A 15,702-nucleotide genomic window follows, 5' to 3' on the forward strand; every position below is an offset into this window, starting at 1 on the left:
TTCTCAGCTGTTGGAACTATAAACACAGCTGAAGCAGGTCCTATCTAGTTGATATTTGATTGCTGGTGTTTTCAACCACTGGCATACATGACACTTCCGAAATTATTTTTGTTTCGTGACTAAGTATATTTTAGTCATGGGTCGAGTAAGAAGGCCCAAGAACAGCGTTTTCAGAAATATTATTGAACAACAATATGATGAATCAGTCAAGTACAAACTCTATAGAAGTGTTAAAGGTAATCACATTCAACAATATTTTCTTCTTTGTCTTGTGTTAAAATAATAATTACATGACACTACATATAGAGAGTTTTAAATTTCACTCCATGATCACTTCAAATTCTTCATTTCGTAGGTTATAGTGAAAAATTCTGAGCTCTTGAGTTTTTATTCTTCTCGGTTTATGTTTACTTACATGATTTTCCTTTTTATATTCACTGTGAAGAATGATTGAAGATTATTTTCTTAAAGAATTAATTTTATGCTCATGTATTCACTTTTATAATAACATTTTAAGAACCTGTTATCTAATATCAAGTGATAAGCCGCTGATAATTTTAGGGAGTAAAGATTGGGTTCAACGCCTCGGATTGTTAAGAAACTTACCTGTTCACAATGGATGTGTCAATTGTATTTGTTGGAATGAAAAAGGAGATAGGCTTCTCTCCGGCTCAGATGACCAACATTTGGTTGTTTCTAATCCTTACAATTATAAGGTTTGTTGTTATTTGTTTGATCTCTAGTATATAATTTTGATTAATATCATTTTTAATTTTTCCTGAATCAATTTTAAGGTATTGACTAATTACCGTAGCAGCCATAAGGCTAATATATTCAGCGCTAAGTTTTTGCCATGTACGAACGATACAGGGATAGTATCATGTTCCGGGGATGGAATGATACTGTATTCAGGTATGATTTTGTTTCTTCAAGTTCAGTTAAAGGTTCCCTTAAGTAATTATTCTATAATATCTTTAAATTTTTTTTGTGTTCATTAGATCTGTTACGCCTTAATGAAACCCATAATAATGTTTTCAATTGTCACGTTGGTACCACTTATGAAGTAGCAACGATTCCTAATGATCCTTATACTTTTTTGAGTTGTGGAGAGGATTATACTGTGAGGTGTTTTGATTTACGAACTAAGGAAAAGTGTATCAAAGCCAGATGTATGGAAATTTGTAACACGGTAGGATGGTTTAATAGTTGTTCTGTGACCATTGTTGCTTAGTTGATATTACTTTACTAATTTTTTTATTTTTATTTTAGGATGTCATTATATCATGCCAGAGGGCTGTAACGGCACTTACAGTCAATTCAGCCTTTTCCTACCAGCTCGCTATTGGCTGTTCAGATAGCACAGTTCGTATTTATGATCGGAGAATGTTGGGAGGATCAGGTAATATTAACATTTTGTATTCCTGGTATACTAGTGCTTTATAGTGATAATACTTTTTTGGAAAGGGAATATATTTTAATTAAAAGTAATATTGAGGCCGAGTGTGTTGGGGTATCACCTTAGCACACTTTTTTTTTATGATCCCCTTCACGGTCATTTTTTATGTATATTTTGTAAGAGAGGGAGAGGTATTGATAACCTACGTATTCAAACCAAGGTAGATCAAGTTTTCTATTTTGTGGAACCACCATGAAATAAAAATCAATCTTCCTGACTGGATTTGAACTGGTGCCACTACAGTTAGGAGGTAGTCAAAGTTGACATTCTAACTCTCTCGGCTACAAGTGGACCTCACCTTAGTAAACTTATGTATGCAGCTCTCAGTTCTATTCAGGTTTGAGTGGGTTGACTTTAATTTTGTGGTAGTCCCTCAAAATTAAAACTTAACCTTCCCACTCTAGTTGGAATAGATTGGTTACTTATATATGTAGGATACATCAGAAATGATCAGTTAGAGGATAAAGAAAAATAATTAAAAGTAATAGTTAAGTTGTTTTAATTCAGCAATATTCAATTATTTTTTTTTACAATAATGACTGTCACGATTTTTCCCCTGATCCTATATGGACATAGCTATATTCAAATAAATCTGTGAAGAAGTTGGTAACTCGTTACCTAATTCAGCAACTATACTTGTTAACTTCTTCAGAAATATAGCATATTGGAATGCTGATAAAATGAAGGATTTGCTACTATCCCATTACTTAAGGTGGAAGAGTGGCATGTTGTAAATTGTACTTAAAATGTTTCCAATATTACCTGACTTCTCTGAAGGGTCGAACCTACAGAAATTTCACCCTGGCAAAGGCTGTAAACTTACGAAATGTTGACAGAAGGCCACTGCATATCAAATTGGTTAACTTCTTAATAGCAATGTTAAACTTTTCTATGTAATTTTGGGTTGGTAACAAGTAACAGATTAAAGAGTTTATGATGCCATTTCAGGATTTATTCTCTATTCAATATATTCACTTATATTTATAACTTTCTTAAATAAAGTCTTTAATAAATATTTTTATTAACTTAATAAGTTCGTAAATAAATATTTTTGACAAAATTTCACAAAATAAGAGACAATTACAATTTCTAGGCTTTTTAGGGAAAATGGTCAATGTTTGAAGAGCAATATCTTGGAAAGTAATTTTCGTACAGAGCTCATTTTTATTTCAACTTATAGAAAATTGTATCGACATTAAAAACAAACCTGCACAGTCTATTCAACCTTAGCTTCAAAACTAAAATTTTGTTATAGTTTCTACAAAAGCAAACTTTATTAGTTGCGAATGATGGTTATGATTCGATCTATTGAATCTAAATGTAAATGATAGAATAAAAACACTTAAAAAAACAACAGGGATATTGCTGTTATTATTATTTGTAATTGTGATTATTCAAGGTTGATCCTTTGTTTTGTCGTGTGTTAAATGCTTAAATTAAGAATTTCACATTCAGTAGGTTTTATGCAAATAAAATGAACTCGTTTATAGTGTTAGCAGAGTAGAATGAAAGATTCTTACTAAAGAAATCAATTCAGGATTCAAGATTTGTTCGTCATAATTATTATAAGTATTTCAAACTTCTTCTTATAACTTTCTATTTTAACCATTGTGTATTTTCTCAATCGAAGTCATCAAAAATTCATAATTAGCTTAGCTTGCAAGTAATTAAAATTCTTCTGCTCTACTTAATGACATTTTAACAAGTCATTCCTGTTCAGTTAATGGCATTGTCTATTATTGCTGTTTAAAATTGTATTTATTATTTACTATAAATAGTAATTAATGAATCACCTGGTTAAAAGTGTAGTCAACATTCCTGTTAGCCATTGTTTATGTAATATCTTAATTCATTTAATGGATATTTAATTCCTGATTACGGTATTACCAGAGTTGGGTAAAAATTAGCCATAGATAAAATGATGAACCATTAAAAATAACCTTTGTGTCCATGGCAGTTTAACTATAGCTTTATCGTAGCTAATTTTTGCCCAACTCTGGGTGTCTCTAATTAATTAGTTTGTAACAATATAGCTTAATTTAATTTCCTAATAGCTAGCTTAATTTGAGTTTATCTTTTCTACATGCATATTATTTTTTTTTTGTTTAGAGATATAATCTGTCCAGAATTTTCACTATTACTTAAATAATTTATGTGTATTCATGATTAATAGAACAACAATAATGAAGTTATTTACATTGCAGACAACATGCTACCAATTATTTCTTGCATTGTACTTATTGTACATTCTTCTCCTACTTGCTACAATTGCTTCTGTGTTATTTTGGAAACAATAGTAATAATAATATTATTTATTTATCCCAGGACTGATCCCTTTAGAATAATATTGCAAGCGTAAGAACAAGGCTTTGGAGCCTTAGACTAAAATACAACTTTTTTTTACTTTGAAGAATATTTATAATAGTCCTATCTACATAGTACCTTGTTCAATTTTTCTAAAACCTACATTATAGTAATATTATAATACAAATTTAAAATTGAGTGGTCTATTTTTATTTTTTGTTGAAGTTTTTATTTTATTTTACTAAATATAATATGTACAATAGATGTTTTGCTTCCGACTATACCCTTATACAACTCATTTTTTTTTCAGGTTCTTATTACATATCAACTGTGTTATATATTTTTGTTAAAAATAAACTGAAAAGAAAAAAAAATGCAAAACATTTTTTAAATAATATAAAATACAGATTGTTTAGTTTTGAATAAAATACTAGTCGATTAAAATAAAATAAAGATTGTTTCAAGTTGAATACAGATCATTTATTGATGATATTTACTTGTTCCTCTTATGTTTATGTCAATGGGTTGTTCTTTTTGTTTAATTTCCTATTTTGTATATTAACAGGACTAATTAATTAATTGATGATTGTTTTAAACAATTAATTCTTAAATAACTATAAAGAAACGATTTGTTCGTGCCTTCCATTAGAACTGCTTCCTTTGAAAAATCATTCATTGTTTGTTCTAACACATTTCTGTACCATCGAATCTGTTATCCGTTTCCATCCATATAGCTTCATCTTAACTTCATTTAAATATTAATTCTATATCCATTTTCTTGATTATCAATCTTCTTTATTCTTGTAAACAATAAATATTGGTATGTTCTATAATAGGCATTTAATTTATTAATTAATAATAATTTCAAGCAATTAATTCTAAAATAACTATTAAGAATATGATAAATATGGAATATGATCTCTTGATATATTTTATGTTTTATTTCCAGGTGGTGAAAATGCTAAACCTCTTATGACTTATATTGCACCAGGAATGGAAGGCAGGTCATTCCGGATAACATCGTTAAGTTTCTCACCTCGTGGTGAAGATATTCTAGTCAGCTATTCTTCAGAACATTTATATTTATTTGGAGTTCAGGTAATCACTCTGAATGATTTCTATTTAAATATATTTTTTTAATATAAAATATAAATATATTTTGTCTCTGTATTCTTCTAATTCCAATCATTCTAATTAAAAAACAAATATGGTTTTGTTCCCTTCTCTTCTATTGTTTGTGCATTTGTTATTTGATTTGTTGTTTTATTTACATTATAGATTCTTACTCTAATTCTGGGAAATATGAAGTAGTTATTTATATCAAAATTGACCATTGTGTAGAATTTTGAAACTAATAAAGTAATACCTATGCCTTCTGCTTATGAGAACGGTTTTATTATTCAAAGGTTATTTGATTCACAGTTCTTTTTTTATCTTAGATATCCAGTTTCCTTTGAGAATTCTCTTTCCCTGGAACATAGTGCTACCCACTACTATTACTTTGGGCACAGGAAAGCTGCTAAGCAATTATGGGTTCTTATTTTTATTATCTCTTTGGCTCTTTTTGAATTGTTATGGTAAAGATCGTTTCTTTATGCTGAAATTCCATAGAATGTTCATATCACTCCTAGGAGAATTATTAGAGGGTTTATCAAAGCACACCATAGAAATCCTTCTGTTCATCATAGGTTTGTTCATTCAGTCTAAGTATGCATAATCGTACGAGTACAGGTTAATTGATGTGAAATCAGTGACTAAGTCTCATCTAGTGTTCTTCCTCTGACTACAAATCCAGTTCCAAATTTGTCATATTGTTGACATTTCTAATATTGAGACCAACAACATATGATCAAGTGTAGAGATTAGGTATATGGGCTGGACATTATTTTTGCTTTATATTAAATAATTAACTCTATTTGCATGATCTATAGTCACAATTTATTTTTAAAACAAATAAATAGTATTTTTGTTTATAATGTAGTTATTTATTAGTTTTTGTGAGTGTGCTATGTACAACTCAGTTATTTGTAGAATTATATAAAAGTAATCACTAAAATTAATGAATGCCCAACTTCGAAACATATGGTTTAATTAAAAACAAAACATTGAAGTATACAATGATATGACATGCTCAACAAAAACTCCAGCTAGTTCATTACTTTTATTATTCACTTTATTACACATCACTACCGAGTGCAAAGCTCCATCATCGCCTCAGGGACCCGGACCCCTTTATTCACCTTGAGAAGGCATTTAATAACAGTTTCGGATGCCTTTCCCTGTTTAGAGCCATTCTCAGATAAGACATTTTTTTATTATTTTGCAGTATACATATGTTTTCTGTGGCAGTTGTTCTTTTGACAATTATATCTGATATACTGTCATAACTTTTGTTTTATTTTTACCATTTTAAAATTCATAATTTTTTTTTCTGTAGATTATGGTATAGGTTCTTCAGTTTAGGATATATTGATCTTTATGCAATTTCGTTCTTTCTTTTTGGTTTAGTAAAGTAAATATAACTCAGGTATTTTTTGTGTTTTCACTGAATAAACCTTAAACATACCAACGGACATATCTTTATGTTTTTCAGGTGATCCTAACTAAAGGTCAGACCTCAATTGCAAGGGACCAAATATAATATATGGTGTAAAGATGGTTTTCAAGTTGCACTTTTATAACATTTCCTTGTTTCCAGCTATAGATTTGTGTCATATCCAACTCAATCGTGATCAAACTGAACTCAGTTTGTATGGAATAATGAAACATTGTATTGTCTTAATTTAATTTGAGTCCATCTGCTCAATTTTGTTTTGTTTTCTTTAGTTCAGCAAGTCATCATCTTTTGAAGTTTCGTAATAGTTTAATTTAAGGAGAGCAGTTTATTTACTCATTGCCACTAAACCAGGTGGAGGCACTACCACCTCAGAGCCCCATGGCTGGCTGTCCTAACCGTGTATTGGCCTTAAATGTGGAAGTGTTGTGGTGTGGCATACCTAGGGCCCTAAAATGAATGAATTGATTGAATTATAGTCGAGGTTTTCCCTAACCATAAGTAGTTAAAACAGAAAAAATATCTTAATGATGAGATGACCGTAGATAATATATATGAGGAGAAGATGGTTGGGGTGCGGTAAGTAAATAACAAAAATAAGTTGCTCTCAATTTATTAGTGTTATTTACTGACACAAACATATAATATAAAAATATATAATAAGTTCTCTACTTATTTAATAGTACCCACGTTTCAGCTAGAGTTTCTAGCCTTCATCGGGGCTAAGAACAAAGAGCAAGATAACAACCAATGAATACAAAAAAAATAAAAAGGGAAAAAATAAACAGAATGATACAAGTAAATAATATATATATCAATAATATATAACAAGTAAATAATATATATCAATAATATATGATAAGTAAATAATATATATCAGGAAAAATATCTATTGAAATTCTTTTTTAAAAATTTATATCATATTTCTAACTAAAATTTTATGATAACCTTATTATATCTCATTATTAGTGTATATGAATTTATATTTTGTCTTTCGAATTCTTAGCATGGAGAGACTATGACGCTTGAAACTGAGAGTTTGGTTGAGGAACCAATGTGCGTGGATGCAGATTCACCAATAGCTCCTGTGAGAAGGTTGAGGCTCCGTGGAGATTGGTCAGACACTGGCCCGGATGCACGCCCCCAGAATTATCTTCCTCCTGGTAAAATTTTTAGTTTTAGTCTTATCACATTAAGATATTAGTGCTTGTGCGTATACATATATATACATATATATATATATATATATATACACACACATTGATGGTAGTACCCTCTTTGGAAAAGGCATATGACCTGATCTGGTTTAATGATATTTTTATTATTCCATATAAAAAATAATTACAATAAACTTAATTGTAAGATTGTTAAGGTTTGAAAATATAAGGAAAGTTAGCCATTGCAGAAAATATTTATTAGTTATGACTAGCGATAGACCGAACCCCATTTTACAAATTATAGAACTATTCATTTAATTGAACTACTCATAGCTCAAATTGTATAACTGTAATTTATAGTTCTATATGTTCTAAAAAAGATCATCTGGAGGCGGTAGCTTGATTTTACCATGGTGACAGCAGTTATTTTTTGATCTAGACATTTCCCCTTTAAACATCAAAGCACCGCAGAATTCACATTCCTTTTTAAATTGCCATTGTCCAAATATTCAACTTGTCCTTTTTCAAATAAGCCCAACATCAATTTGAGCATTTTAGCTCTAATATTTTCATTGTACGTTATACTTTTCTTTTCTAATAGTTCAGGCTTTGAGTTTTTAACTCGTTCTCTATTTTGAAGTTTTTGTATGTGTACAGGGTTTAAGTTTTCAATTTTCTGAGAGAGTAAAATAAAATAACTTATATACTTATACTCAGTCAAGTCTGAGTCTGTTTGTGTGAGTCTGCAACCTTTGTGGCTGTCCTGTCGGTGTCAGTGCCCTAAATAGTGGGCTCGCACAGTACTGAAGTCTGTCTAAAAATTTGATGTGTCTCCTTGATATAAATTCTGTCACCGTCGGTAGTTCGAATGTCGTATGTATGTGGTCTGTCTTTGTTTGCTCTTTGAAGTGAAGTATGCATCACTATACGCTTTGAAACTGTTGGAGCCTCTTGGCCGTTGAAGGTGCTATGTTGGTCCCCCCATGGTATCTTAAAGTTTCTTCTTCCCGTTTTAAGTTAATATTTCAAAAGTGATATAGGACCATCACTCCCTGGGGGGGGGGGTCTTAGCAATGGCGGAAGGATTGCTTTTTTTTGTGTTATGGTCTGCTCCCGAGGGTTTCATGGCATTTTTCAATTTCAGGCGCTTTTTAAATATTGCTCGATTAGACTATCTTAAAATTTCCTCTTCCCGTTTTAATCTAATATTTCAAAAGTGATATAGGACCGTCGCTCCCCGGAGGTCTTAGCAAGGCGGGAAAGGATTGCCCTTTTTTTGTGACATGATCTCTTACGATAAATATAATAAACGGTGATCACTAATAACTTTGTATATAATAGAGAGAGTTTTCAATTCGCTGAGAGAGTAAAATAAAAATTACACAGTGAGCATGGTAAAATAAAATATGCAGGGATCATTAAAACCTTTTTTATATAATCGAGAGATAAGTCTTTAATTATTTTTTAATAGATGTTTTTAAAAGTAGTAGATAAATTGTTGAGTTCTCACCAATATCTTCTAAATATATTTTTAAAGCTTGTTTTATAAAATATATTTATCATCAATATTTTATGTGTTAAAACCGCATGTGTAATGCTTTTTGGTGGTTCTTTTAAAAATATTTATCACATTATAAATTATAATATAACAAGATATTATTTACAGATTGGAGTTGGGAATGATAAAAATAATAAATTAAACTACATAGCTTTGATATGCAATTTTTAATTTATTCTAATGTATTAAATTTATATTCATTAAAACTTAGTTATTATTTATTATGCTTAGGTGGGGGTGGAGCCAGCCAGGCCAGGCCTACCCTCCACGGGACACTTATGCAGCGCATGACTGATGTCCTATCTCGCATGCTGAATGATCCTGCTACACGAGCCGCTCTGAGCCATGGTGGTGAGGCCTTTCCCGAGTCTGACCAGTCGTCGCACAGTGAACCGCCTGCTCATGGTATTCCTTTTTCTTTTATACCATTTGAAAAAAAAATTTATCATTTCTTTCTCAAACGTTTTGGAGATGTTTTCTGATTTAAGAAGAACTTTTACATTATCACTTAAAAATAAAATTAACAATATATAATCTGTACATCAATTTTTTCTTCAATTTTTTGGTGTTGAATTACTGTCGATTACATTTTAGCTGGGAGTGAAGGTGATGAAGGAGAGGAAGATGTTGCAACTGGAGAAGTGATCGACGGAGTCAGTAATCCACATCCTCTAGATCTACCATTGCCTTCATTCAGTTCTTCCTTCAGTCAGCCTCAGCAGGAAGTACAAGTTGAAACTATGGAAATTGAAGAACATGTTGTGGTATTGTCTTCATACCTGATTTTAGTTAACATATGCTACCATTTTGTACTACTGTTATTTATTTATTTTCCTCTCTACTCTTTGGGTAACCTCTCCCTGGCTTTAGAGCAACACAGGCATTTGCTGTTGTAGGATATTACACATGACTGTGTAACAACACACTACTGTAATTAAACAATGTATATAATTTAATATTTCTCATCAATACACCTCTTCTCACATCCCTTGCAGAGGGTTGCTTTTAACCTTACTTCTGGTAGTCTTCCTGGCCGTGGTTCTTCTTTCTTCGATCTCCAAGGTTGAAGTGGGTTGGACACACTTTTGGATACACATTATTGGGTTGGACACACATTATCCATAGGAAAATGAAATCCTCGAACCACAGAAAGTTCTTCTCACTCACCCATTGAGAAAACTCTTCCTCATTGAAGACTTAAATTCCCATGGTTCTTGCCCGTATTCCCTAAGAAGCAGTGAATGTCATGATCCCATGCTCAATAGTTTGGTGAACACCACAAGTGAGGCAGAGAGGGTCTATGCCCAGGCTGAGGCTATGCAGCTTGGCTCTGAAACCCCCAGATAGAGGAACCATTTTGGCTGCAGCCTTGATTGTACTTTACTTTGTATATTACTTTTATTTGGTAACTCTTTTAGAAAAACTTAATAGCATACATGAAAAACATAGAAGTATTTATATTACACAGGTAGTGAATATTACTTTATTTATTCATGTTCAGCATCATAATACAATTTACTCCACAATATTTTTTATATATATTAACAATTTATTCCCAGTGGGAGCGGAAGTGGGTTACATATCATTTTTTTTTCAGATTAGTGGTCCACACACTTTTATGAATTGGAGACCACTGATGTACATCAAAAACATGTTTAAAAGTTGTGGTCAGAAATAATGTATATTTAGATATATGCAGTGAGAATAATTATTTAATGCATTTGAAACACAATAAAAAATGGATCTTGTAAAACGTTTTATACTACTACCAATAGCCCTTGCAAGGCCTGTTGGAACTTGTTCCAAAGTCCATCGATTCTTAGTGGTCCATTGTCATTGATTATGTTCCATCTAGTGATATTTTTCAAGATTTTCATAATTAATTTTTTCATTAATCTGAAAGTATTGTGTATGATAGGCCAGTCGAGAGGATGAAGCACAAGAGGAAACTAAAGAAGAAACTCCTTCACCTTCCACTTCTTCTGCTCCCATGGAGAAAGCTTCTACAAGTAATGCTCAGGATTCTAACATTTCCCATCTCAATGAACTTTCAACCATGTACCATGGATTTGTGGAAAAGTAAGTAATTTAATTTATTTCATCATTTCTTAAGAAGCTGACCTCTATGTTTGTTTTCTAGACCTAAGCCTATAGAAAACGTATCACCTCTTAGTATGTCTATAAACTGTATATTTTTGGTCTATTTCTCACTATAGTACTAAAAACAACTAGAAATTTTTTACGTTTCTTTTTAGTATTATTCTATTTTTTTATTTATTTTTATATACACTGAGTAGCAAAAATAAACCGAACACTGATTTTTCCTCTTAATTTCTGTAAATATTTTTTAATTTGTTATAATTTATGGCAAGCATTAGTTCTTTATTGGTTATTTAAACTAAGTCTAACATTAACAAATCATTCCAATATATAATACTCTATAAATAAAAATTATTAAGTAGAAAAATTTTAAAAAAAATTCTTAGGTTTCCTGACTGAGGATGATCTCAAGATGTTATATTTGAAAACAATGTTAAAGTAAAGATTATATCAGCAAATTAATCAAAATGTTAAAAAATAGGCAAACATTAAATGATAATATACGTAAATGGGGGGAGGAATTATTATATACATATATATATATGAATTAAAAATTTGGAAAATTTATGGTACTTAACAAGTAGCATTTATAATAAAAAATGCATCTCCAAGGTCAAACTTAGGCACTACTGTACAGTGGTAAAAGCAGCGATATTGTACGGAACAGATACTTTGTTCTTTCCCAGGTCTGGGGAAACTGTTGAAAATAGAAAGAAGGATTCTTAGAAGAATCCATGGACCCAAAATAACTCCAGAAGGATACAGTCTGAAATCCAACAGAGAAATTTACAAATCAAATAGGTAACACAGAGGCTTAGACAGGATTTGTTTGAAGATCAAACAGAGTACCGGAAATTCCTGAAATATGCGGTGCTTGTGACAGTAAAAAACTCTCGTCTAGGAGGACTTGGATGGAAGAATGGAAGAATTTCAGTGAAGTCCTCAAGCAGAGATGGGTAAAGAGGAAGAAATTGAAAAAGAAACCTGAGTTACAGTCGCGTAGTCCTTAAGGGTTGTTTCGCGTCAAATAATAATATATATGGATAATATATGAAACAGAAATAAATTGAAAAGAATGGATACAATAAAAATAATATAGTGAAGAAAAAAATATATATAAGATAAATAGAGGTACAAAAGTAAATAAATTATATAATAAAAACATTAATATAAAGTATAAGTTGGAAGTAATATATGATATATATAGTGCAGATAAAATATATAAATATAAAAGAAAAAGAATGGATAGTAAACATAAAATAGAACGTAATAAAAGTAAGTTAGGGGGAGGGGGTGAGAATAAAATAATAATAAAAACAGATAAAAGATATAGGAGAAAAGTCAGATCTTCGAATAAATAATTTCAATAACTACAACTAATTCTTAAAATAAATACATTTACTTTACTATCACTAATGTTAATAATAATATAAGATAAGAATAAGACAATCATGCCAAAGGAAAGACAAAATAATTCATTTCTTTTAATGAGGAAAAAAAAAGAGGAAAAATAAAATTAATTGTTTTTCATTAAAATATAATTTTGTTAATAAATCACAATTTCATTTGATGCCATACTTTCAACTTATTTAATTTCCTCTCTGACATTAACTTGGCTCTTAACCCATTATCAAGGCGACAACATTATAATTCATTTGCTTCACATTCACTAAAATATTTTTCCAATACTGGCTAATTATCCAAGTCATCAATAAAACTATTTAATTTTAATGCATCGATATTAGAGAGAAGAGAGAAAAACACTATTAAAAATGTAGTGCTGCCCAACTGGGTTGACTCATACACATCATACTTAACATTTGTAAAGAACAATTTGTTTGAAACCTATTTATTATTAGTCATTTTATAAATATTTTAATTTTGGTGATAATGCGAGTGATGCATGATTTTTTTTTTATTGTTTTTCCCCAACATATTTTCATCTTTTTTTCTAGTTTTTTATCATTCTTAACACAACACACACACACACTCCGACACACACATATTTATTTATTTATTTTTTTTCATTATTTTCAATTTTACAATTTTCTCTCTTACTTGAACATGACTTTTTTTTACAAATTAAACTGATTACCATTATTATCAAGCATCTATTATGTTTTGTTTGTAACAGTGGAAATCAGTTTAATTTGCTAAGAAGGAAAGTGAGAATATTATATAGTTTTATTGCCGACTCAGGCAATTAGCCGTATTTGAAAAACCTATTTCAGTGAACGTGACAAATCAATTGTAAGGTTTTCTCCTCGATAATGGCCTAAGGGCCAAAACGTTGGGGAGGAAATAAGCTGAGTTGGGTGTAGAGAATTAAATGAAATTGTGTTGTTATTAAAGTTAACCACTCTCAAACAAATAATAAAAAATATATTATATTAAAAACTTACTTTTTCTAAGAGGATATTCAGTTGTTTTCAAAAACAGAATACATCAAATTTATTTTTCTCAAGTATAATGCCATTTTGATAATTTATAATTTCCATATTCTCCAATATCAATATTTTGTTATTGTTGGTTTTATTGCCTTCTTTCCTAGGCATGGAGTAGAACCAATGGTTAACCTTATGTATTCTGATGTGGGCTCTACTGCATCATGCATATCTGTTTTTGTTGGAAAGGATATGTCCCGGCAAACATCTGAAGAGCAGTGTAAAACTTCCGAAGAACAACGTAAGTATGATAATGGCTTAACTTGCTTTATTGTAAGTTTTTTAAAAAATGCTTAAGTAATTTAAAATTATATAATGTTGCTTTGAGATTGTTAAAAAAAACAACAAATAAATGAATAAATAAAATCTTGAATTATTTCATGTGTGATGATGGCGTTGATCAGACTGATCTAATTGAATGATTGGGGAACTGTGAGCTGTTATTATTAATACTTTAAATGCCATAATTGTTTATAAAAAATAATTGATTAATCGAATTGACTATGGTTGCCATTTTGTTACTTTAAAGACGTAATGAAAATATATTATTAAAAATACTTCTTAATCAACATCAGATTATTTTCCTACTTTTTTTTCTGAAGTATAGAAAAACTTATTACCTTTTTTTAATAGTTAAATATGATAATCAATATTTACATAGACTTACACCATGAAGTTTTGTAGTTTTTCCATCACTGTATTTTAAACTTTAAATATCTTTAATTAAACACATTGAAAAACTGATAATAAATATTTATAAGATGGGAGGATGTATTAGAAAAAATATTTATCACTATATATTATATTAAATATTCGGATCTTGGAAAATTGGCAGAATTTTTGTTTCCAATTGGCATCTGTGGGGGTTAATGGGCTAATTACTGTTTAACCTTACAATCATTTACAAAGTTTTAATTTTTAAGATAGTAAAATTACAGGTGCAAATAAAATATAAATTAAATGTTTGATAGTAATTCTTAGCCATTCAAAGGATGCATGCAAAAAGATGCTATATTATGTGTATCGTAATGCTTTTAATAATTTATTTTCTCTAGTCTTGTTTCAAACTTCACTGTAGATAAAAATAATTGATTCTGCTGTGCTCTTGTTATTTTTGTATAGTTTTTTATTTTATATATGCAGACTGGGCAATGCTTTGCTATTGCTATATTTGAGGATGAATATAGATTAATGGAACACTATTGAAACTTTGATTTCAATTAATATAATTAATGTATTAATTATGAATTAAATTAAATGCAAAAGAGTTATAATAATTACTTTTATAATTTCACTTTAATGATTTTTCAGATTATCAATTTAATATATTCACATAGATTATTTGAATATTACATAAATATGTGTCATGAATGGTATTAAATGGATTACTAATTTATATTTATATCGTCTTGTATCATTTTTTACTTTAGCAGAGGCAGCCCCGCCTAGTTCTGAGCCGCCTGTGGTTAATGAAAGTACTTCAGCTGATAATAATTTTACACAGTCACAAGGTAACCTTAATTATAGTTTTTGTTTACGTGATATGTATGTAATTAGAAAGAAACATTATTATGGGATGATCTCCATCAGAAAAGAGTGTATATAGGTTGTATATGTTTATAATGTATAAAGGAACAAAAATTAATTCTGCCCCAAAACAATTTAAAACAAATTAAATACACTCATTATTTATTGAAAAATGTTTGATAAAACAATAATTTTCAGTTTATCATTATAAATAAGAAGGAGATAGAGTTGGCATGCAGTCGAAAAGGATCAAAAAATAGTTATCAATTATTTATTTACCCCATTTTGCAGGACTACATCAAGGCTGAAAAAAGATACAAAACAACTAAAAATATGTCTGAAATGTTTGATAATAAGATGAAAATGATGTGAGGTGGGGTCAAAAAATATGTAAATATAAGTGAAAAATTATATAAAAATGAACATAAAATAAAAATAAGATGTACATTTATGTTGAGAAATAGAAAACCAAAACAAAAGATGTGCACACTAAGAGATATAAAACTAAGAAAATGAGATGAGAATAAATGAAGAAGAAATAAGACTAAATAAATAAAATATAAAAGTAATAATAAAAAAAATAATAAAAACAAATCAGAAGC

At 29.8% G+C, this 15,702-nt stretch overlaps 1 protein-coding gene across 1 annotated transcript in view; it reads left to right on the forward strand.

Moving 5' to 3' along the window:
- The window catches only part of LOC106685616 (DDB1- and CUL4-associated factor 6), a 20,241-nt gene continuing 4,539 nt past the window's right edge, over window positions 1-15,702 (forward strand). Inside the window, exons 1-12 of the mRNA XM_014428403.3 lie at window positions 1-236; window positions 562-716; window positions 795-912; window positions 999-1,189; window positions 1,270-1,399; window positions 4,710-4,858; window positions 7,321-7,477; window positions 9,261-9,434; window positions 9,624-9,793; window positions 10,948-11,108; window positions 13,681-13,814; window positions 15,004-15,084. Coding sequence (XP_014283889.1) covers window positions 137-236; window positions 562-716; window positions 795-912; window positions 999-1,189; window positions 1,270-1,399; window positions 4,710-4,858; window positions 7,321-7,477; window positions 9,261-9,434; window positions 9,624-9,793; window positions 10,948-11,108; window positions 13,681-13,814; window positions 15,004-15,084 — 1,720 coding nt within the window. The 5' untranslated portion in view covers window positions 1-136. The remainder of the gene's footprint in view (window positions 237-561; window positions 717-794; window positions 913-998; window positions 1,190-1,269; window positions 1,400-4,709; window positions 4,859-7,320; window positions 7,478-9,260; window positions 9,435-9,623; window positions 9,794-10,947; window positions 11,109-13,680; window positions 13,815-15,003; window positions 15,085-15,702) is intronic.

Source organism: Halyomorpha halys, unplaced genomic scaffold (assembly GCF_000696795.3).
Source record: "Halyomorpha halys isolate HHAL.00 unplaced genomic scaffold, Hhal_1.1 Scaffold717.1, whole genome shotgun sequence".
Classification (NCBI taxonomy): domain Eukaryota; kingdom Metazoa; phylum Arthropoda; class Insecta; order Hemiptera; family Pentatomidae; genus Halyomorpha; species Halyomorpha halys.